The sequence below is a fragment of the Natator depressus genome, chromosome 5 (genome assembly GCF_965152275.1).
Source record: "Natator depressus isolate rNatDep1 chromosome 5, rNatDep2.hap1, whole genome shotgun sequence".
In the NCBI taxonomy this organism is placed as follows: domain Eukaryota; kingdom Metazoa; phylum Chordata; order Testudines; family Cheloniidae; genus Natator; species Natator depressus.
The window spans coordinates 97,320,871-97,345,950 of record NC_134238.1 but is presented as its reverse complement, the minus strand read 5'-3'; the positions used below and the strand labels follow the sequence as shown (position 1 = coordinate 97,345,950).

Here is a 25,080-nt window from a genome sequence, read left to right as displayed (position 1 = left end):
CTGAAGACCGCTATCATATTCTGTCCCTGCTCCCCCTTAATCTCGTTTCCAGACTAAACATACTCAGTTCCTTCAGCCTTTGCATTCCATCCCTTTGATCATCTTTGTTGCTTGCCTCTGGATCCTTTCCAGTTTGCATACATTGGTGACCAATGTATTGGCCTGAGCTCTGTGTAAGCTTGAAAGCTCACCTCTTTCACTAATAGAAGTTAGTCCAATAGGAGAGATTACCTCACTTCTCTTAGTTTACTGTGTCTATAATATGTGGGGTATATGTAAATCTAGTACTACCTGTGTCAGGGCACCTAACAAAGGGTTTGAACTAATACAGAACAGCTGGAACTGGTGCCTACTTTTAAAAAATCTAGAGGACCAGGACCCAGAAGTGTTTGGGAGAACTATTAAACTAGTCTGATTTTTTTTTATTACATCTGTAAAATGCTGCGAGGGAGGGTACCTCTGTTTTTAAATTAGCCTTAGCGAGAACTGAAGTAAAACAATCAGATTTTATTTGGAGAAAGGCAGCTGCCACTTGCGTCATTGTCCGTTGTGGTGTTGAAAAGAGATGACGGCAAATAAATGCACTGGAAGGCTGTAGAAGTGTTTTGAACTACATCCTGTTTTATTGCAAAACATTTTGTTACAGAAATTTCAGAAAGTTCTACTGCAGTAACTGCCAACTTCCGCTTTTTCATTCTGTATCTAACCGCACCGTCTAAAAGTGCACTGTGAATCCAGCAGACCTTTTAAAAAGGACTGTTTTCCCTAGTAATATATATATTTGAATAAATCAAAATTCAAAACCTTCATATTTATAGGAATTTATTTAAAAATGACATTTGAATGGTTTCCCCCTCCTTTTATAAATGTTTGGTATAACAGTTACAAAGGATAACCCATATACTATATCATTACGTAGCTATTAGTACAGTAATATTGCAAACACTGTTCCAGACAGCACTAGCAGCATATAGGCTCTCCTCACATAAGACAGCTTCAGGGGTGAAAGGACGACATACCTTTAATACAGGTTACTGTTGTGCACGCACATTGTTATATTTCAGAGCCATTTCCCCCCCTACTGTCATATAAACAAAAGTTACCATTTTCCACCAGCAACAGCAATATCATAACCAACCATTTTCCTCGAGAGCCTTTTGAAATAAGAACTTCGTGGAACCTTGTTCAGAATGAAAGTGCAGCAGACAACTAGGTTTCACAGCCTATCTGAACTGAAGTTAGGCAGGCCCAGTGGCTCATTCAGTAGACTGCCCGCTGGAAACCTGGTTAAGGACAATGTGTATAGAAGTGATGTAAAGTTGGAAATTCAGGGTCCAATTCTGCTCGTTATTCTGCAGTGAATACACAGTAATTGCATTTATGTAGACTTCCTGCAGATTTACACCAGTGTAACAAAGATCATAATCTAGCCAATAATCTACCTTGGAAAGGGGAAGGATGGAACATGCTATATTGCTCTCCAAAATGCCACTACAGTTGGCTATAAAGCAACACAACAGTCATGGGAGTGGAGACAGTCACTCCTTTCATGTGCAGGGGTAGTGCTGTGATGTATTCGTTTATGCCAGAGAGGACAGGAGGGTAAATTCTAATGTACAGTAATGAAGGAATTCATCAGCTAAATGCAACCCCCCCACCAACTCCCTTACTTTTGCCCTCCTTCCTTATTTGGAATGTGCTCTTGGTTATGTGAGATTGGTGAGGGAGAACTCATCCTACAATACCCTTAGGCTCCTTTCTTAGAAAAAGTATTAACTTAGCTGTCATAATAAATTTACGTTAATCTGGTTTTGCTGTCTCAAATGGGCTGATGTGTGCAAAAATGCAAATGTTGTTTTCCTTTTTCTCTTTGTTAGGTGGTGGTGGGTGAGGGGAGAAATTCATAATCATCACAACCACTCCCACTTTGGAAATCCAAGAATGACCACCTCATATTTTCCTTACTCTTGGTTGTTGAATCCCCTTATAGTGATAACCTGAGCAAATACAAGAAGACTTTTTTTCTTGTTTTAAACAAACAGTTTAGAGAGAGATTTTTGATCATTTCAGTGAGCTCAGTCCACATTTGTAAATTGATAACTTTTGCTTTTGAGAGAACAGGCCTGGTCTCTCCAACTGCAGGAATTAGACCAGTGGTTCTCAACTTATTACACATTGTGGGCTGTATGTATGGCCCACAATGTGTTACCTGGGCCACAGGGGCCAGGTGGCAGGGCAGCAGCACCCAGACCCCTGCTGTGCGGGGCCAGGCAGCTGCCCTGACCTCAGAGCCCTGCCATGTGGGGTGGGCTGGCTGCCCAGTGCCCCAGAGCTCGTGGGGTTGGCCAGGAGCTCCTGTCCCCGCCGCGCTAGGCAGCAGGGCAGCCCAGACCCTTTAGCACATGGTCTTTAGCGCTGAGCTGGGCCGGGCCACAGCTGTGCACTAATTGGGCTGCATGCAGCCCACAGGCTGCCAGTTGAGAACCGCTGAACTGGACTGAGGCCCTGTCCTGTGAATGGCACTTATTTTTACTGTATAAGCAGTTGTTCAAACTTGGTAGACATGCTTTACTTTTGCATTTCCCAGGTGCCAGATAGTTTCTAAGAAACAAATATTCTACTTCTCTTACAAATATTACATTTCCAGTCACCCCCACCCTAACAAAATCATCCATCCCATCCATATACATGGATTCATTTTCACTAGAAGTCTTTAAATCAACATTAATTATCTGGAGTCTAGAGCGATTTTTGCCATGTGGATTAATGAGCCTTTTCTCACTGTTTGTTATGTTTTAGCAATTTGTACCTCACGGCCATTAGTTACCAGACAGGTGTGCCGAGAACAGTAATGAAACACCTTATCTTTTCCAAAGTAGAGAGCTAAATGTCTCAGCACTGCTGTAGGTTCACACCTTTGTGTTTAGTACTTCAATTTCATGACATCTTGAAGTGTAGCTTACAAAAAAATAAAAATCAATTTAGTTTGCTTAAAGATTGAACATAATGTAAAAGTCCAAAAACTTGATTTTTTAAATTCCTAACTGGATTCATTATTACAGGCAGGCAATAATAAAATGTTAAGCCTCATAGTAGTCCAAAGAAATTCATGAAACAATGCATGCATTTTCATTGACACAAAAAAAGACTGGACTTTAAGGAAGAGAAACTAGTTCAGTCATATCACGTTGTTGTGAAAGAATAATATGCTATAATCCAATATCTAGGACAAGTGTACACCCAACTATAGAATAGCATCACTTAAACTGGAAACAACAGAACAGATTACAATATGAAAATATTTATAAAATACTGTACACTGCTTCCTTAATTGGCCAGCATATGTAAACAAACAGCTAAGTCAACTGAGTTTCAAAATATTATTTAAAGTTCATTTATCTTATCTTTTGCATAACATGCCAGTTCATCGTTCACACTATCACAACTCACCAATCACAGCTCACAGTGGCTCATTAGAGACTTATACATCAGCTCATACAAACATTTACAGTGGCGCTGTACAGAAGGACGTGTGAAACATACAGCAGTTACAGATTGTGACCAAAAATGCATAATCCATATGTATGCTAACTTGGATAGTGGGATTTAATGTTCAATGCAACATGTGCTATTTTATTGAATGTTACAGATTTAAAAGTATAACTTTATAATGTAATGTTAAAGCCGCCCTGTAACATTCACTATATGATCACATGTCAAAACCATACTGGATTATACATGGGCTATATATATATATATTTCATAAGATATCATTCAATACATAATATATCATATGGCACAAGCTATAGTTATAAGATGATGAAGGTTGAGTTATTTTTTATCTCCACTAAAGAAGTTATAACAACCTGTACCATTCAGTGTTGAGAGGGGGGCAAAATCCCCATCCCACTGACATTAACAAGTGAAGATAAACAAAATACTCTACCATCCATCATAATACATGCTATAGAAACCTTATTTTAGGTAAATGGGAAACATTCAGGAAAAGTTTTGACATTTTGGAATTATACTTTTTTATAGTGGAATTTATATATAATGGCAGTTAAAAGATGTAACTAAAGTGTCCTGGTTCACCATGCCTGGAGTTTATGCTCCAGATCAATAAAGTGCTGTATTCTAATTATTTTACAGCTCCTGGATTGGGAAACCCTTTTACCCCAATAAACTAACAATGAATCACCCAGAAGGGATCTCTGCACCTTGAACTAATAAAGTGATGGGGATGTCTCAAATTAATTCTTCTTGTACATGCTAATCTTATTGATGAAGGTGGAAAAGTCTATGAATAGTTTCAGAAAACATCCTTAAATTAAAAAAGCAATAAAGAAAAAGGCTGATTTAGAGAAACCTTAGGAACAGACTGATACAAAAGTTGGCACATTTGAAGCAGACTGTTAAACAAAAATGGCATTGTCCCTGGGAAAGCTATTGTTTAACAATCAGCCCATCACAAGCACACTTTGTAATTCACTGAGTGACAGGTCAGAAATTGTACCCTTGATCAGTGACATGTGACAGAAAAGCAGTACATGGACCTCAAGGCAATCAAGTAAACACAGTATGTGGATCAAGCTGAGCCTAGATCACAGAAGGACTGATTTAACAAAGTACGAAATGGAGATACATTTTGTGTTTAAAAGTCAACATGTTGCATTTGTTTATTTTACCAACTTTCCACAAAGTGAGTCACTGCTCACAATTTTTTCCACTCTCTTTGCCTCTTCTCACGGGTCAGATATTTAATTTTGAGATAGGGCTTTGTTGCCTATCACTCAGATGCCCCTGGGATGAATTCCTAGAGATAAATTAGGTTGAGACTTTCAAAGATGTCTCTTAGATTTGCGTGGCCAACTCCCACTAAAATTAATGGGCATGGAATGCCTAAAAACCCCATAGGTAACTTTGAAAATCCCAGCCACGTTAACATTTAATAATAAAGGACCTAGATCCACATGTATAGTAGTTTTTTTTAGAGGCTGTTTTATTTTTAAACTAATGGTCATAGCATTCGCTTCCAACCTTCTCAAGATTAAGCTTTCCCCCTCTAAAACGGTGTGAAATTGTGATCAAATTACTACTTTTAAGGCTCTATTATATGACCAAGAGACGCTATCTTAAGGGCATGAAACACCTTATTAACATCATGAACAAGGTTTTGCACTCAGATGCATAGCACGAATTACTGCTGACTTCATTTGGGGTCCCATACACACAATTGAGGGCAGAATTTTTATTACAATGCATGTTGTGGTTTGTTCTATCTTGCTGTTAAATGGAAGCATACTTGCAACTGACGAGTTTTGCTGTTAACACATATCGGTTTTCACTTTGGTGCTGTAGCTTACCTCTAAAATCTTCTGTTATTGTTTTGAGATACTCTGCCAAGAGCATTTTCCATTAAACAACAGTAATCTGAAATCAGACTGCTTGATAAACTTTGTATGTTTGAGTGTTCAGATACAACTGTCTCAATAAGTAAAATGTTAATGCTTGTGTTGGGTGAATGATATGAAAAATCAGCAGCAAGAACAGTAAGAAGAACATGATGGCAATTTGGGAGGGGGGATAACAATTAATGGAAGTAATGGAAATCTTGCAGAGAACAGTGAAAATATAATATCACTCCTGCTCTGCTTTGAGCATCTCAGCCCATTATTCTTACTGTTCCATGACATCATTTAATTTAGTGAGACAATATATTGATGACAAATGTGGTAAAAAAATAAATATATACTATTCCACTTAATTACATTCATCCTGAGCTTGGCTCAACTGTACCACAATAACAATGCCTGTTTAGTACAGGAAACCACCTGACAATTTTATTTTTTTTACATAAATTCTTCCTTCATTTACATTGCAATACAAAAAGCAGTTCTTTTTCCTTTCCCATCTTGAAAATATAAACATTTTGTGGCACTAGAATTCAATACAAAAAGAGACAGGTGAACTATATGATTGTTGTCTTGTTTATCTTTACAATGATCAGTTGCAGAAATGGGGGAGCTTTAGGATTTGCTTACAGCTCGTTTCTATAGACTACAATGATGCTCTTCCTCAGTCATTGCAATGATGGAACTGATGTAAATAGAAATCAGTTTAAAGTGTCTCATTTGTATGCTTTTCTTTTTGCCAATTTAGCCCTGTGTCTTAGAAACTCATGAATAATTATGAGAAATCCTAGGATATCTTCTAGTAAAAGGCAGATCTCTGAACCTACTCAAGGCTTTGTGAGGGTGTTTTTTTCTTTTCTTTTTCTTTTTTTTTAAATTAAAGCCTTTATAAAGCTTTCCTCCCTCCCTCTTTCCTTAAGTGCAAATGTCAACTCGGTCAGGATCCAGTAACTCAGTGTGCGAAAATGAGATTAACAAAGTGCTAACCTGACCAGTGACAGACTCTGACTTTTAGTTGACATATCATATTTTATTCTGTTAAGGAAAATGGACTGTAGAGCAGATGACTCTTAGACCTCCTGTTATGCATGTCTAGCTGTGCTTGCTTTCAAAGCTAGGGAAGGCACCTGTTCTAGACAGTCTTCTCATAGACAAGTTGTCTCCTCTACTCTCCGGCCTGGATGACTTACTCCTCTGGAATGGATTTCGTGGGCCTGTTGTGTTACGCTGTCTATCAAGTTTATCACTGATAGAATAGCTTTTCCTTGTGTGTGCATACAACATGCTGGACTCATCTGCTGAGTAACTGTTGGCCCTCTCTATTTTTGGAAGTGGTATGTTGTTGGACAGTGTTCTTGCTGTGCTGCTCTCTTGCGGAGATAAGGAAGCCCCCTTTTTGTCTTTGACCTCAATATCCTCATTATCAGAGCTTGGGTGACTTAGCTCTGCTTCTCTCTCTGGGTGGCAGCATCCCAAGTCCTCCACTTTGTCTCCATGATTTCCAAGAAAACTGGATCTTTCTGCAATATTCTGGGGAGCGCTGACACACCTGGTGTCTATGCAGTCTGTAATACTTGTGTACTCCGCTGTTTTGACTGGCACCCCAAGGCTGCTGAAATAGCTCCGAGAAGGAGAGAACATAAAACTGCGAGACTTCACAATTGGGGTTTCCTCCAGAATAAATGGGGTAGTAGCCAGATAGCGACTGCTTTTAGATCGCTCTAAGGTCTGATACAAAGGAGGGTCTGACTCCCAGAGGTTTTGGCTATCTATGATATGTGAATAGTCTGAAGAAAACACTCTTGTTTCCATTGTAGAGGTTTCCTCACAATCAATACTCCTGCCGGAAATTCTGTCACTGGGAGTACTGCTAATATACGCACTGTTTGCTAGAACAGAAGAGGCTATTTGAGCCTGCAGAGATGGGTCTCCGGTACCAAGTATATTAATTGAACCGTCGAGAGGTTCTATACCAGAATGCAACTCATCCATGGCAGAAACATAAATATCTATGCAAGACGAAGGCCTTCTGGAGTCTGGGGCAATTGACAAAGTGCTTGTAGGGGCTAATGGTACTTTTGCTTCTTTTGATACAGAGTGTGAGCTACTTGCTCGATGCAGGCTCACAGACTTTTCTTTAAAAATATTTTCCAACCTTTCTAACCCACATTTGTCTTTCATATTCACTGCATAGAAAGAGTGGCTTCGCAGGCGGGGCGTGATGGTAGGAGAGGTTGGGGACATTGACTCCTCTCCTGCAGGATCTATACTCTCTTGAAGCTTGTAAGTGTTCCCTTCCTGGCTATTGAAGCTGCTCTGTCTCACAATGTAGGCTGCATCTGTGCAGTCTGAGGAGGTTCTAGATCGTATCTTAGTCGTTTCCCCTCTCTCTATACCAGTCAGCTTGTCTAAGGCTGCAGCCATTCGTCCTATCATGTCCTCCAGCTGAGCAAGCCTGACGTCTACAGTCTGAAGTGAAGCCTTCATACAATGTTCTCGTTCATTCACTTCCTCTAGGCGCATGGCCATGTTCTCTACCCTTCAAAAGAAGAATGCATGGGTTATATGCAGGGGAGTGATTACTGGTGTTCATTTATTAACCTGCCGAAGTGTATGGGAACAAATAGGGCTTAAAAAGTCCAGGCCAAATCCTCTGTTTTATTCTAATTTTTATATCACCCCATCTGCTGCAAAGCAGTTAAGGATGGATTAAGTGGCCAAAATGATTCCCCTTTTCTAGGAAACTGCAGTAGTGGTGTAGAACCAGAATAACCAGTTCTATGCTACCCACTTATAGGCCTTGATGTAGGGTGTGTTGGCAGGAGGAAGGGGGTGGTGCTCTGCTCTGGCTGCCAGAACTGCTGCTTTGGGTGCTGTTGCAGATGGGTAAAAGTTAGGGCAGCGATGAGGTTGCTATAAATTGTGCCACAGGCCAAAGCGGGATATGGCTGGCTCCAGGATTAAGGGGGTGTGTGTGAAAGTGGAATACAACCAACTTTTGCCCCTGTCCCTCCTTGGGTTTTCTCTAAGTAAAGCTTATACAGATCTAAGGATCTAGTCTAATTGCTTTGCAGTTTATTTTTAGCTGATGTGATAAAACAATTGTTTTATCAGTTACCTTTAAATACTTTAGTAGATTCAATACAATAGACCCATAGAAATTAGAGGTGGAAAATACTGCATAAATGGGGTCTGGATTGCACCCCAGTTTAATGGGCATGCAGAGTGGACAAAATTTTAGTTTCAGAAGTCTTATCTGAAAGAACAACACACAGCAAACTATTTAGTACTACACCTCTACCCCTATATAACGCGGTCCTCAGGAGCCAAAAAATCTTACCGCATTATAGGTGAAACCGCGTTATATCGAACTTGCTTTGGCCTCGAGCATTTCCGTTATTAATAGTCACTTCCAGCCCCCTGACTGACCCCTCAGAATCCCCGACCCTTCCAACCCACCCCGCTCCTTGTACCCCCACCCTAATCATCCCCAGGACCCCACCCCCTAGCCAACCCCCTGTCTCCTGACTGCCCCGACCCCTATCCACACCCCCGCCCCCTGACAGGCCCCCCGGGACACTCACGCCCTATCCAATGCCTCCGTTTCTCGTCCCGACTGCCCTGCCCTCAGAACCTCTGAACCATCCAACCTGCCCTGCTCCCTGTCCCCTGACCGCCCTCCCGAGACCCTCTGCCCCTTATCCAACCCCTCGGCCCCAGCCCAGCACCCTTAACACGCCGCTCAGAGCAGCGTGTTGGAGCCAGACACGCTGATCCACCGGAGCGCGCAGCCCTGCCCCCCAGAGCGCTGCTTTACCACGTTATATCCGAATTCGTGTTATATCGGGTCACGTTATATCGGGGTAGAGGTGTATATGTATCAGACTTGGAAAGACGAATGGCTAAATAAACACTGCTGAGATTTGAAACTGTGGTTTGGAGGAACGTCACTCTTCCCAAGTTGTTTTTTGACCACTAAACCACCCCTTCTAGTCAAAGGAAACAAAAATGTTTGGGGCAAAAGGCCTATCCCACTTCAAGCACAAGATATAATCCCATAATAGAGAATATTCAAGCTACCAATTCCTACTGGAATCAATTTTGCCATATAATTTAACAATTTAACAAAAAGTTCTGGTTTTAAAATGCAAATTTTATATACTTCTTAGCCAATGACTGAATGCACTAGCACACATTCAACCTGTAAAATAACTCTTCTATGATGACATATCTAACTTTAAAATTTAGGGATATAGAAGATACTGAACAAGTAGAAATTCTGATCTCATTGAGCTCATGGGGAATTTTGCCATTGATTTTAATGGTGGGCTCTGGAATGAAGCATGCAATTAGAGTCAGTTTGTAGACAGCCAGTGTATAGTAAGGCAGGGTGATTTGTGCCTCTTTGTTTTAGGGAGCAGCCTGTTTTTTTTCCTCTCTGTTTGTTTAGATTCTTGTGCGTTATTGTTCTGAATTCTAGGAAATAAAGTAGTGTTACATTGCAGCCTTCCAGCAAGACTATTTATGTTTTTATCTAATTTCTCTGTGTGTATGCTGTTGCATAACAGTAGGGATCATGTCTGAATACGTATTTGTGCACCAGTTAATACATTCTGGTTCCAATCTTGATTGGAGTCTTTGGATGCTACAGTCAGAGACAATGCGTGTGGAGGGGAGCACATGCCCTCCCGCCCAGATTTCTGCTTTCTATTTAGCTAACTGCCTGGAGACACTGGCTCAAGGCACCTGGCATTGCTGCTTACCTCCCCAAACGTTCCTCTGCTCCCCCTACGGGGTGACACACACCACAGGTTTAAAATGTCTATTTTAGATCCAGAGGCAAGGCGTGGGGTGGTCACATATTGCCCTGGTACTTTTAAATTGTGCCCTCCCCATCAACAGTCATGCGGGGCCTCTGGGTACAGTAATAATTTTAAATATTTTGAGAGGAAAGATAGCCCAGTAGTTAAGGATCCAGCTTGGGATGTGGGACACCATGGGTCAAGTGCCTATGCTTTCTGTGGGACCTTGGGCAAATCGTTTAAGGATAGATTTTTAAAAATCATCTTTGGGAGTTAGGTGAAGCTAAACCTAATATCTTAAGCACTATTAAGGTCTGATCCTCATCTTTTTGGAGTCAATGGCAGGTTTTTCCATTGGCTTTAAGACAGGACTTGTCTGTTAATTAGGAAGGAACATTTGCAGGGTGGACTGATATGATGGCTGCATATATTTTAAGCAAAATAATTTAACTTCATGTAAATATATAATGCTATGCTGATTGAAATGAACTGCTGACAGTAGTATACTGTTTATGAAAGAAGGATTCCAAAGAGAATATGTTGAAACTCTTCTACAATAGAAAGTCCACGTAAAAACATATCAATCCCACCTTGCTCTCCCCCATGGTCTCCAGGAGATTGAACAAGGCTTGCCTTTCTAGTTAATATAATTGGAAGAACCACCTTACAGCTTGTTACTTTTCATTCTCATCTCCTGAAGTGTGTATTACTAACACATAGATATTATTGTGATTAATGCCTTTGAGAGAACCTACTAAGTAGGTAGATAGATACTTTTCTAAGTTATTTGACTGGTGTGCCCCATGAACATTTGGGATTACTAAAATATTGTTTTATGTTTTTTTCCAGGTTCAGTTTTTCATTATAGGACGCTATAACTGGTCAGAGTAGGAAAGATTCTACACACAGACCAAGTTTGAACTCCTTTGTGGGGTGTTTTATTGTAAATCCAAATACTAAATATAAAGCATGTCTGCTCAAACACAAATGCCAGAGGGCTTTCCCTTCAGCCACAGCCTAAGGTAAAGGTGTAAGTTGTCACTTGATTCAGAGAAGCCTGAAGCAAAAGACCAAGGCCCTGGTCCAGCAAACACTTAAGCACATGTATAACTGTAAAATCAATGGGAATACTCACATGATTCAAGTTAAGCATATAAGCAAGTTTTGTAGGATTGGGGCCTAAGTATGGTTGAATTCCACCACAGTATAGGAACTCCCACCCCAATTCTTTTCTCAATTTCTTCTCTCTTCCTAGAGATTGTTTCCCCTGATTCAAGACTCAGTCCTGCTCTCACATTCCCCCACCAACTCCTCCCAATGCATCTCCTCTTGTAGTATTGTTGAGGAAGTTCATTCATTCATTCCCCATAACTAGCCTGCCTGCACCTATGGCATGTAACTATGGTCCTTTCTCAAGCTAAGCCACAGAACAGACTGTGTAAACCCAAAATGCTCAATAGGATGTTTAAGAAGCAAAGGCATCAATCCTGAATGAGGTGTGCAGCACATGAAGCAATGATGCTCAACAGAGTCTGACTGGGGAGCCTGCTTCTGAGCCGTCTGGCCTACGTGCAAGGCAAGTCAGCAGCTCTGACTTTCACTACTAGCATACAGTCCTGTAGGGATTTGACGTTACTGTAGGACTGGGCATAGCAGAGTTCTGCTGTGCCACTCATATGTCCCCCCCTTCCTTATGCTAGGGGTTGGAGAGGGAGGAGTGGCTTATTCAGGAGGTGGTAGAGCTGCCTTCTTTCGGTTTCTTGCTGGGAGAGAGTTCCCCACCTCAGGGGGAATTCTCCACAGGCCTCTCTAGCTGTTTCACGTCCACTTTATGTCACACAAAGTAGATTTAGTGGACTCAACCTATTATTTTGTGGACCTTGCTTATAATTTAAGTTTTTAATGGATGTAATGCTCTATGTATTCTGCTACAGGATAATGACCAGGTATTGTGATAGAAAAGCGAGAGGGTGTGTAAGCTTCTGTGTCCTGCAACTTATTAACAATTTCTATTGAGATGGCCCTGAGTTATGTAGCTTGGATCTGGAGCGAGTTTTGAACATTCCTCAGTTTGGGGAAAGAGTAGGGGGGTTAGATTTATGTTTCTGGGTCAGAACAGTTGGATAGAGTCTGGGTCCAGATCCAAACTTTTCCCGTGTTCAAGATAGCTGGGAATGGACTGGGACAGATCTGTGGTTCTGGTTCATAAAGTGTCTTTTATCTAAGATACTACAATAACTGGGGCTATATAAGATTCTAAGCACCTTAAATCTTTAATGTATTTATCCCCTGTGAGGAAGAAAATTACTGTCACGTCCATTTTACAGATGGGGAACTGAGGCACAGAAAAGCTAAGTGACGCATGCAAAGTCACAAAAGAAAGTCTGTGGCAGAGCTGAGATGGAACCTGGGTCTTCCATGTTCTGTGTTAGTCCCTAACCACCGGACTATCCTTCCTCTTTAATGTACTTTCATAAAAGTGTGTTGTTTGAGAATACAGTTCTCAGCCAGGAATGCAGATGGTTAAGGGGATATACGATATGCTAGTCCTGTTCTTAGCTGGATTTACTTTCAAAGCTGAAATAAAACTAAAATATGTTTCTATGCCAGTATAAAGCACATTTTAAACCTGGTTGCATCAGATGTAGTGCTGTGAGGATGCAGCATAGGTGGAAGAGAGTTTCTTCTTGAAATGAATTCACAACCATCACTCTCATTGTCTCTCTAAGAAAAACTTAACCAGAAAGAATTAAAGAGTTTTCATTGGCTCATATGAATTAGTTATTAATAGACTGACTGGATGTTGGCCTGAAATATTTACTGAGACCAATGCCTTAAGTCAATAGACATGATCTGTGATGGCGAACTCGAACTTAACTAAATTGCTCAGATACAGTGGTTATGAGGGCTACATAAACACCCATTTAAACAGAGAGAGGAGAAAGATCTGAGAACTATGTTGGGAATTTGCCAGGAACCTGAGGCTGCACAGAATTTACATAAAATGGAGTTGATTGCAGTTACCTTCATCTTTAATACAGAGAGAGTGAGTCCGTAAATTCTATGGGTGAAATTCTGGTCCCATTGAAGTAAATGGCAAAACTCCCATTCCACTTCACAGGTCCAGACATCCAGTGCTCTTGACCACTCTAAGTGGGCTACACCTCAGTGCTAAAATTACAGGTTGCCTTAAAGAACCTAATAGCCACATTGGGCCTCCAGGTTATATTTTGACCACCTGTGTTCTAGGGCGATGATTTGAAAAACTCAGATACAAGAAGAATGCATGGATTTGTTATTTTCTAGCTGAGCTGGTTAAATGTTTTATAGTTTCAAAATCTGGATGAAAATTTGTAGTAAAAAAATTTGAACATTTTCCAACCCGCTGCAGTTTCTAGGCTGTGAAGAATAATTTAAAAGTAGCCTCAAGCAGTTCCCTCACCAAGGAGAGGAAGAAAGAGTAGCAATGGTAACAGGAACACATTTAAAGATACATACTATATAGAACAGGTGTGGACAAACTTTTTGTCCTGAGGGCCACATCTGGGTATGGAAATTGTATGGCGGGCCATGAATGCTCACGAAATTGGTGTTGGGGTGCAGGAGGTGGTGAGGGGTTTGGAGTGTAGGAGGGTGCTCTAGGCTGGGACCGCAGGATTCAGAGGGGGCTCTGGCCTGGGGCAGGGAATTTGGGCACGGTGGGGAGGTGAGGGCTCCCGCTGGGGGTGCAGGCTCTGGGGTGGGGCTGGGGATGAGGACTTTGGGGTGCAGGAGGGTGCTCCGGGCTGGGGCTGAGGGGTTCAGAGGGCGGGAGGGGGATCAGGGCAGGGGCATAGAGAGTTGGGGCCCAGGAGGTGGTCAGGGGTGCAGGCTCTGGCTTCCCCTTCTTACCTCAAGCAGATCCTGGAAGCAGCAGCATGTCCTGCCTCCAGCTCTGTGTGCTGCCCCCTCCACAGGCACCGCCCCTGAAGCTCCCATTGGCCACAGTTCCTGGCCAATGGGAGCTGCGGGGGTCGCACTTGGGGCAGGGGCAGAATGCGGAGCCCCCTGGCTGCCCCTATACGTAGGAGCCAGAGGGGGACATACTGCTGCTTCCAGGAACTGCGTGGAGCTGCGGCATGAGCCTGTGGAGCGGTCCCCGACCCCGCTGCCCAGTGGGAGCTCAAGGGCCGGATTAAATTCACTGGCAGGACGGATGTGGCCCGTGGACTGTAGTTCGCCCACCCCTGATACAGAATGAACCAAACCAAACCAAAATCACCTTTCAGAAGTGACGCGGATTCTTTCATCATTGGAGGAATTAAATCTATCATCCTTCTCTCTAAAATATTCTTCTATGCACTGCTCCTCAAAGTCATGCACTTTTTTTAGTTCGTCTTCGGTTATGAACAGTTCTGTGGGAATTACAGGAGGAATGTGACACTGACAAAGCAGAAATTTATAAGAAACAAAATCCTGATTTTTATTATTGTAGACTGTTGGCGAAACTTTCAAAAGCGGTCTCCAAGGCTGTATCTACATCATACACTTGTATGAGAATCAGCAACTAAATTAGTGCACCAGCCATCAATCAGGCAGATAAATATTGTGCACACAAAACTATTGCTGTGAATTTTAGCAGTTGGATGAATATCACTTTGAAAATGTAGTCCTGTCTTTTTACAAAATCATTATTAGGGTTTAATGAACTAGTTAAAACAAAGAAATAAGGCCTGGACCTTAGCCAAATTTGAACCATTTTTTACTTGGGAAAAGTTTGGGTAAGTTCTCCTATTTCTAACGTCTCCCAAACAAAGATCCTTAATTGTACTTAAATTCTTAGCATCTCTTCTGGGCCAGGTGCTGTTTTCAAAACTTTCAGGTCTCAGGGTTCCCTGTTGTCAAGTGGAGGGAAGAAGGGCATGTTTGTATATCGAGCAGTGGTAAGGGAGAGGGGAAAATTTAATACATTCTGCTGGTTTTCTCTAAGGGTGGGAGATACACTGATAAAATTAAATAATTAATTTCAGTTAGTATTTGTGTGCGTATGTAGTTGTTTCTCACTGAAAAGGTTATTGTAGAGCTGAGTTCAGTTTACATGCCCTCCAAACTATAAGGACCACCAAATGAATTTGAAAGTCACGCTTTTTATCTACAGGTGTAAGCTGGTTGAACCTTACTTAGTCCATAGTCTCTCTCATCTTGGTCACTTTCATGTTTCCTCCATCTGCAGCAGAGGTGTTGGAAAATCATAGTCATGTGGCTGAAAACAATCAGAGGTGGTGGCAGGACTGGCCTTTCATGAAATGTCATGATTAATTGATACCTCTGAAATTTCCACACTTGGTTGGATATAGATTTGACTTCAAAAAATGTGTTGCTAAAAGAAAAGAGAGAGGGGAAAAAAGGAAAATAAAGTGAGATTGAAATGATCTTTGGGTATTCCCCCACATGATAATACAGTACCTAGTTAGACAGATTTCACATAGTGTCAAAGCCCATCATAAAAAACAGAACAAGATTCACTGTTATAACCTCAAGAAAGCACAATGACTGTACCAGCAGTTTCAAAGATATGCTGGTTATGAATGACAGAATATTAATACTTAATACTTCACAGTTGGGCTCATGCAGTTAGGCTCATGAGGTGAGTAAGTGTTGTTATCCACATTTTATGTATGGGTAAAATGAGGCAATGAAGGATTAAGTGAACATGTGCCATAGTTGAGATTAGAACGCAGAACTTCCTTGCTCTCTGTCCCAGTGGATCTCTGTAGGTTCGATACCTCAAATTCTAAAGAACTATACAGCCACCACATACCCTGGAGACAGGGCTGGACCTACACCAAATGGCGCCCAAGGTGAGGAGTGTCTTTTGTAACTCCTTTTGTTACAAAAGTTTTGTTAAAAAGTTTTGTTTTGTCTTTTGTTACACTTTTGAATACCTTATTTTTTATTGCAATTGTAACCCATTTCATGATTTTGATGCATGATTTGCATGCATGATTTATCCCTGTCATATAAGAGGATAAATTTGCATGCTAGGATCTATAAATCTATATTTTATTTCATGTCATATATAAACCAATTAAAAAAAATTAATTTCCTCTAAGCTTGTAGAAACTTTAATTTTAAGAATAACTGAAATGTACTAACATCAACACCTGAAACATTTTACTTCAAACATTCTATTTTCTCTTTTGTCGCTAACAACAAAAACAGCCCCCCCCCCCCCGGCCGCAAGCCCAACACCCCAAGGCAGTCACCTGCCCCTAAATCCGGCCCTGCCTGGAGACAATCTATTCTGTTACTCCCACCTATAATAAAGCTCCCCTGAAACTGATTCCAAACCCCAGTCTACAGCACAGCAGTCTGCAAAGGCTGCCATGCTGGCCAAATCATCACTGTGACCCAAGGACCTCTGGATGGAGTACAGGGATCCCATGGGTTCATCAAAAGCATGTCATATAAGGCCTGGATCACACTGGTCAGCATAACCATTGCAAAATGTATGTATGGATGTTGTATAAGGAGTTGTGTGTATATACTTAAAATTATGTTCTTAAGGTCTGTGATTAAGGACTGGTCACCAGAAAGGTGATAAGCAGGTTTTCTTTCAGGTGGTGGTGAGTGCCTCACAACGTAGGGGGCCCCAGGGAAACGTCACAATCATAACTCCCTGAATCCACATGTATCAGTGTTCCACTCACTTAAAAACAGCAATGAGGAGGTTCACCAGAAGAATATTTGCAACCAAGAGATAGCATGCCATGATGGCAGGAACGATCCATGCTCCTGTCTTGCAGGGGGGCAGCTGGATTATTTTGCCATCCTCTCTGGTTTCATTTTGGCCGCAGGGAGCTGGGAAGAAACAGTATAAACAAACGAATGAGAACGAAACCTAATTTTCAGCACTCCCTACAAAAGCATTTAAATATTTATGAAGAAGGTTTTTTCCCCCCCCCAAAATCTTCCAAAGCACAGTGGGATGATGCTTCCCCAAGAGGTTTGATTATATTCTTGCCTCATGCTGTGATCCAACACCTGTCAAATTCACTACAGATTATACAAGCTACTGCTCTTGATATTGAATGCTCTTCTGTTAGCAGCATCAAGATTTTCCCTGAGAAATTTCAGGAAGTCTACATGGTTTGAGTGATTTTAGTTGCAGCTGCCTGTCCCTCATTGACCTTTCAAACTGCTTCTGAAATAGTGCTATGTACTGGTGGTAATTAGAGGTTTGCATGTGAACTGACTCAAATGCTTATTCCTACGAGCTAACATTTATTTTCTATTGGGAATAAATATTTAGGCTTTTGCTAATTGATAGAAGGGACTGCAAATCAATAGCACAAAGTAATATATGAAATTATTTGGCCATTGCTGTACACAAGAATCTAAGAACCACCATGGTAGTGTTTGTAATGACCCTCTGCTATAAAGGACTTTTGACTGCCTGCCTAGAATAATGCATGAAACAATCAAGTATTTATTGTACCAGGTATAGGAACATGGAGGCAGTGGAGCTGCCCCCAGTTTATTTTCTGAATGATTTAGATTCAAATACACTCTGTACTAGTTTTTTGGAAGTAGGGGGAGGAGGGATAAAATATTACTTTTTAAGTTCTCTGATAATGTTTTGGCCAGACTCCCATTTATAAATGTGAGTTCAGTTCATAACTCTGGTTGGCATTTTGGTCTCAAGCGATCTATGTACTCTTTCTAACCCATTGCAGCACCCTGACTTATTCAGATCAGCTTTTAATGATGACAATGTCCAAAAATAAGTGTCCAAAATATGATAGCAGCCACATTATTTTGATCCATTTAATACTGTAGTATTTGGTAAGGGTGCAGTTTGAAGATCAGCAGCAAGAGAAATGAAGTGCTGAGTAGCCTTTTGTGAAGATCAGGTTCCTTATTTTCATGACACGCCGGCTGTCTACCTACCAAGGTTGGCTTTGGCAGCCATGTTTTTAAAGGTGCCTTAGCTGTCAGGGAAAAGGCATGTAATGTCAGAGCTCTTTCTTTGTTTTTGGTTCCTTGAGCAACTTAAAGTGGTGAGCCTTGTAACACGTGGTCGTTCCTGTTGCCTGACCCGTTTCAAGCTGGCATGTAACTTTCCTATACCTTAAGATTCATCCTGAGTAAGCATCTTTTTGGGTTCTTCAAGGAAACCACTGAAGAAGTGGCTTACATATACCCCTTCAAAGATACAATGGACATTATCGATAGCCTTCCATCATTCCCTCCATTAAGGTGGGATTTTTCAAAATCCCACTCCCCCAGAAGCAAACAGGATGTTAGAAATCATTAAAAAAGAGAGAGAGAATAAGACAGAGAATATCGTATTGCCCTTATATAAATCCATGGTACGCCCACGTCTTGAATACTGCATACATATGTGGTCCCTTCATCTCAAAAAAGATATACTGGCATTAGAAAAGGGCAACTAAAATTATTAGGGGTTTGGAACGGGTCCCATATGAGGAGAGATTAAAGAGGCTAGGACTTTTCAGCTTGGAAAAGAGGAGACTAAGGGGGGATATGATAGAAGTATATAAAATCATGAGTGGTGTGGAGAAAGTGAATAAGGAAAAGTTTTTTACTTGTCCCCATAATATAAGAACTAGGGACCACCAAATGAAATTAATGGGTAGCAGGTTTAAAACAAATGAAAGTAAGTTCTTCTTCACTCAGTGCACAGTCAACCTGTGGAACTCCTTGCCTGAGGAGGTTGTGAAGGCTAAGACTATAACAGGGTTTAAAAGAGAACTTAGATAAAGTTAAATTCATGGAGGTTAAGTCCATTAATGGCTATTAGCCGGGATGGGTAAGGAATGGTGTCCCCAGCCTCTGTTTGTCAGAGGGTGGAGATGGATGGCAGGAGAGAGATCACTTGATCATTACCTGTTAGGTTCACTCCCTCTGGAGCACCTGGCATTGGCCACTGTCGGCAGACAGGATACTGGGCTGGATGGACCTTTGGTCTGACCCAGTGTGGCCATTCTTATGTTCTTAAAAGTACTCAGCATTGGCCTAACATTGCTCCTAGTGAAGTCAATGGAGTTTTAGCACTGACTTCAGTGGGAGCAGAGTTAGGCAAACACTGAGTGCTTCTGAAAATCCCCCCCTAAATCAACAAATCTGTGACGTACAAATCTAGTTTGATTTCTTTTCAAAATGTTTACTCTGGGCCTGACCCAAAGCCCACTGGAGTCAATTGTGGATGATATTGTGGTGTTAGTCACGTGTATCAAGTAGCACTGAGGCCTTGTTTTTTTGGGGCAGTATGTGAAGATTTTATACTATTAAATCTGTACTTGATGCAGTTGTATGGGAGAGGTCAATGTTTGACGTACTATCCCAGGGCAAAATATACAACCACCACCCATAGAAAAGGCATTACATTGCCAGAACAAGCAATACCCCATACACCAGTAACACCCTTCTGTAAAGGCTGTGCTGTGCTTGGGGGCATGTGCATATGCTAATGATCATTATTAGTCTTCCCGCCATAGAGGGGGGAAAAAAAACCTCTCTCTCTGGGATGAATTCAAAGAGAAGAATTCTTCAAACAACATGCTATTTACAGATCTTTTCAATTAGCTGCTTATTTAATGTTTCCTTTAGCTTGTCAAACTGTAGTTTCATGTAGGCATCAAGGGCTCTGCCTTGAGACTTGTGGAGGATTTTCTGTGAAGTGCTGATTGATCTCAGCCTCCATTCAACAGCAGTTGAGGGCACTCAGCACTTATCAGGATCAGGAAATAAACAAAGTGCTTTTAAAATTCTGTTGGGTGGGGGGGGCAGCATTGATTTATGTGCATGCATTGATTTCAAGCTACGATAGTCCGGCAGGATACAAAGCCTAATTCATAACTTGGCCCTATAAAGACTCCAGATCAGTAACAAAATAAACACATATAATCAGTTGCTATAGCACATGAAGGATGCTGAGGAATAGCTGCGCAGGAAGAATAATCTCGCTCTATCACACTGACAGAAATGTCTCAAAAGCGTATTTTGTACCATACATCAGGGAAATCAAAAGCTTAGCCCAAACTCTGGCTACATTTATCCTGTTTTTCTAATTACAAAAAAAAAAAAAAAAAAAAGATTTTCACCTAAAAAAAAAAAAAAATCCAGCTTTAATTATCTAGACAAAGAGGATTTCTCCAGCCTCCTTTAATATAGACCGCCTCTCTGAGGATTTAGAATGCCATTAATGCAGCCCTGTCAGTTTATGCCGCAGAGTATGATGGACTATTAGACTTAGTATGACAACAGCTCTCCAACCCCTTTCATGCCACAGGAATTACATATACATGGGTGTTTGGTTTTCCCCATACAGGTTTCCAAAGGCTTCCTGCCTATGCCTGTTGTGTTGGAGTCAGCTGCCTTTAAGTGACAACTCAATATTAATTTTGTGTGGCACTCCATGGGCAGCTAACCTGCTATTATCAACCATACCTCTCAACCTTCAGATCTGCCTGAAACAATTAAATTGTGTGACAAATGACCCAAATATGGAACACCTGTGTTTTGTTGCACATCACACCAGTACTGACTGTTTACAATGGTTTAAACTATACAATAGGATTATTTTCACTTCTTTTTAAACAAATGGATTTATTTAGGAAGCAAACAAGAAAAACAGAAATTCTACCATATACAACCTTAAGAACCATGCAGATCACCAGCGTAGCCCTCTACCACTTGAACAAGATGCGTCACCGTCCATGTGGGCCAGCTTTGGGGGCAAAGTGACACACAACTATTTGCAAGTCAACAGTAGGATGGTGGGGGATCAGAATTAATTGATTCTGTTCTTGCCCCTGGGAGAGAAGCATGGTTTAGTGGTTGAAGACGGGTTAGCCAAGTACATAGATTTGGTATGTTCATTCTGAAAGGCAACATAGCTTAGCCTTGGGTCGATTGTCGTATAGACCTGAGTTTTATTCCTAGTTCTACTGGGTGTGATCTTGTCCAAATCTCAATTAACTTATTCGTGAGATGGGGAGAATAATACTTGTCTCCCTCGAGGTAGGCTAAGGGAGAGATCTGAGGACATGCTCAATAATAATGGCTATGAAGTGCATAGAAATATGAACAGCAGGCAGTGCAAGAGGTAACCTTAGAACTCATGATCTCCTAGCTCCCAGTCCAGGGCAGCCTCCCCTAAGCCAAAGGTCATTTTTCCTGTCTCTGATGCATGGACCATCACCTGCTTTGGTGTTGCTATGGAAGAGGATGTTTCGCTTGAAATGTACCACAAAATCTGCGCTCCTTGAGAAGTCTGTGATCATATACTTACAAATAGCAAGCAAAACACCTCGTGCTTCAATTTGTGGTCTGAAATGTCCAATCTATGTGACAGAGGTGTCTACAGCAACACAATGAGATGTGCAGGTCCAGTGTGAGCATATGCTACAAAAACACACCCTAGGGATAGTGAGAAGCATGGAGGCACAGGTGGAATGATTCCAGTACCACAGAAGTCTCTCATGCTGTGAAACACAGTAATCTGTGACTAGGTGCGCTACACTGCATGACTGTGTTTAAAAGAGATTATATTAAAATAAAATTAACACAATTAGCATTCTCTTTAGAGAATAAATATACATGCTCATACTGGCATAAGAAAACATCAAAGTTCTATTCAGCCATTTAAAAATAGAGTTTGATAAATGCATTTATTTTGTATAATTTAAGGCAGAATTAGATCATGATGACAAACATTTTCAAAACAGAGTTGCAATGTTTGTTTCAGATTGTGTGCTTATGTTTGTGCATGCTATGGCCCTGATTCAGCATAGTACTTAAGCATGTTAAGTGTTTTGCTGATTCAAGGCCTTTTACTACAAATGCATGTGTATACTACGTGATTGCACATACACATGACTAGTTGGATACCTAGGTACAAATTAAATGAAGGTAGGACATTGAGCATAGATCTCAGAGCTATGATTTTAACAATTTGGCTCTTCAGGGCCCAGCTCTAATTTCACTTACAAATGTGCAACTTCACTAAATTTTAGGACACTGGATCCTGACATCAGTAGAAACAGTTATTTTTTGCATCCTTTGTTTCTTCTTTCAAAGTCCCCTCCTATGCTTATTTTCCCTTTCCATGTTCACTTTTGCAGCTTCCTGTACAAGCCTTTCCTCTTAGCTCCCCAGCCCTTCCTCTTTCCTGGCCAGCTCATCACATGAGCGCAAACAGCTGTAACCCACATCTCTGAGTGTTTCAGGCCTAAAGCATCTGCAGAATTTAGGCCTAGGGCTATGTTTACTCCAAGGTCTATTTCTCTAATATAATTACACCAGACATGACATGGGCATTGCTAATTTTTAATGTGCATTCGGCTGAGGGCTTGTGAAAGGACAGTTGCAAATCTCCTCCCCCACCTGCCATCCCAAAAGAGAGAGGGAAGGGGACTACTTAGTAGCAAAAACAATTTCTGTATAAAAGCTTTTCTTTTAAAAATGGATAAAGTCTCTACAATTCAAGGTATGTTAGAAAGATCTTCTTAATGGGCACCTATAGTCATGTTTCTCAAGATGAAGACAAAAATATGAATATTAAGTAACGAATAATATTTTTTGTGAAGCTCCAGAAATCTGAAATGTACTTATATCCTCATCCTTATGAATAACTAGGTGCTTTTCCCATCTTAATAATACTTCAAATTCCACAGAGCTTTCCATCAAGGATCTTCAAGCATTTTATAACCATTAATTAATTAATTAAACACTAAACAACTTTGTGAGCTAGATATTTATTATCCTCATTCACCAAATGGAGAAACTGAAGCATAGAGAGGATAAGTGATTTGCCTAAGGCTGCACAGTGATTCAGAGGCAGAGAAAGCACTAAAATCTGAGAGTCCTGATTATCACATCTTTGCTTTAGTCACTAGGGAAAAAAACCTGTCAGGGAACTGCAACAATACCTCATTATTTTAAATGTTTTAAAATTGTTGTTTTAGCATTAATAGATAGTATTGTTCTGATACAGAATCGTAGAAATGTAGGGCTGGAAGGGACATGGTCCTGCCATATCTCAGGGTGCTGGACAAAGTAAAACATGTTCTTGTATTTTACTTTTTGTCCTGGGTTGTGCTAAAACATTTCCTCCAAATATCTGTTGTGCCTCGCAATGTTGGTGCTTTAGTCACATTTTATACGAAAAGTCTATTTATTCTACACTTGCTCCCTCTAATTCTAGTTCCTTCCTTCTCCGTATATTAAAAACAATAAACATATTTGCAACAAGAGAAGAAAAACCCCCACAGAGGGTACATAGGCCTTGTAGGAATATCACTCAGTAGGTCTGTTTAGCATATTAACAAAATCTGTGAGTGATGCAGAGTTAATGTACAGTATAGTCACAGAAGAGCAAAGATGCATTTCATTCCATCTTGTACAAAATTGCTGTTAGTTCTAATTCTAGAATAAGGGTGATGGCCCCGTATGAGAAAGTTCCATAGAAATGTACGAAGGCTGAAACTTAAAAGGTTCTACAGAAATATAATTTTCAATGCAAATTATTATAAAAATCTACAGGCCTTGAATTCTCATTCATATTGGGCACCTTTATTCTGCTCTGGCAGTGTTAAGTGGCTTTCAAGTGGATGTAGATGCAATTTATACTCACTTTAAGGCCCCGCTTGGCAACCAGAATGGTGTAAAGTGTCAATGTGAACTGGGTCCATAGAATTTAACAGAAAACTATACCCTTTCTATAATTTGTTTTAACCATCCTATAGAATTCTATATTCTTCTAGTCATCTTGCTCCAATAAGAACAATAGTGTAGCAGTTGGCATTCCTGAACAGTGAGAATGCCTTTCCCCAATTAGACTAAGTCCTTGCTCACTCTCTTCCCACCTTGTTGCCATAGCTGTGGCAGACCACCAACCAATACCAATGCCCAATACCAGACTTCCTTTAACCCCTGGTTGGAGATTTGAGATCAGAATTCTCCCTCTCCACTAGAGAATTCTATATAAAGGATATAATTTTTTGTTACATTCTCTAAGGTGATTCAAAAACCTGTAAAGACTTGTTAGGTATGACTCTCCTCGTGCATATACTGACCATACACTGAAGTAACCCCACTCTAATTACTGGCATTACTCAAGTGTTAATGAGAGGAGAATCAGGTTCCATCACTGTCTATTACAATTCTATGGGATTTTTCCATAAGGGGATGTAGGGAGCAGAAAGAATCCAGATTGATTTTTAGTTCTCAGCTTGCTTTTGAAATGCTGTCAGTTGGAAAGAAAATCTTGTTTTGATCTATACACTAAGCAAATTTTACATAGAAGACAATGAGCCAACATACAGGGGTTGCCATTAAAAAGTCAATATCTGTCAACAGCAATCACAGTGATTCCATATTCTAAGTCCAGGAAGAATGTTGTGTTGGATTTTAATGGTGACTGCTGTCCATCAAGATGTCATTTTACAGTTACTATCTGACCACATATAAGAGTACCTACCAAACTCACCCTTTGTTTATAGAACAGGCACACTATAGACAACAGCATCACAAGCTTTCCTTTGATGTTGTCTCTACACCCCCCCCCACTTGTTTTTTTCTGGAGGGATGGGTTCTAGGGGTGAGAAGACGATTCATTCTTTGTGGCAATTCAGTCTGTGGATTCTCTGCTCAGATTTCCAACAAGGGTACCAATTAGTGCAAATTGCCATGGTAGATTTTATGATGAGGACACTTGAAAGGCACTGAAACGACTAATCAGCAGTTGATTGGGAGTCACTATCAATCAATGCCAGTCTGAGCTGGATTAGAAATGGCAACCTAAAAGTGAAATTCTATTACCAATTCCCTGTCTCATCCAGCCTGTCCTTCTGCAATAA

At 40.8% G+C, this 25,080-nt stretch overlaps 1 protein-coding gene across 7 annotated transcripts in view; it reads right to left on the bottom strand.

The window, feature by feature from the left end:
• Window positions 1-616: 616 nt before the first annotated feature.
• Window positions 617-25,080, bottom strand: part of TRPM3 (transient receptor potential cation channel subfamily M member 3) — a 590,787-nt gene continuing 566,323 nt past the window's right edge. For all 7 annotated transcript variants that reach the window (XM_074953258.1, XM_074953253.1, XM_074953257.1 and 4 more), the window contains 4 exons: window positions 16,906-17,056; window positions 15,376-15,575; window positions 14,478-14,610; window positions 617-7,953 (listed from right to left, as the gene is read on the bottom strand). In XM_074953258.1, the coding sequence (XP_074809359.1) occupies window positions 6,507-7,953; window positions 14,478-14,610; window positions 15,376-15,575; window positions 16,906-17,056 (1,931 nt within the window). In that variant the 3' untranslated portion in view covers window positions 617-6,506. The remainder of the gene's footprint in view (window positions 7,954-14,477; window positions 14,611-15,375; window positions 15,576-16,905; window positions 17,057-25,080) is intronic.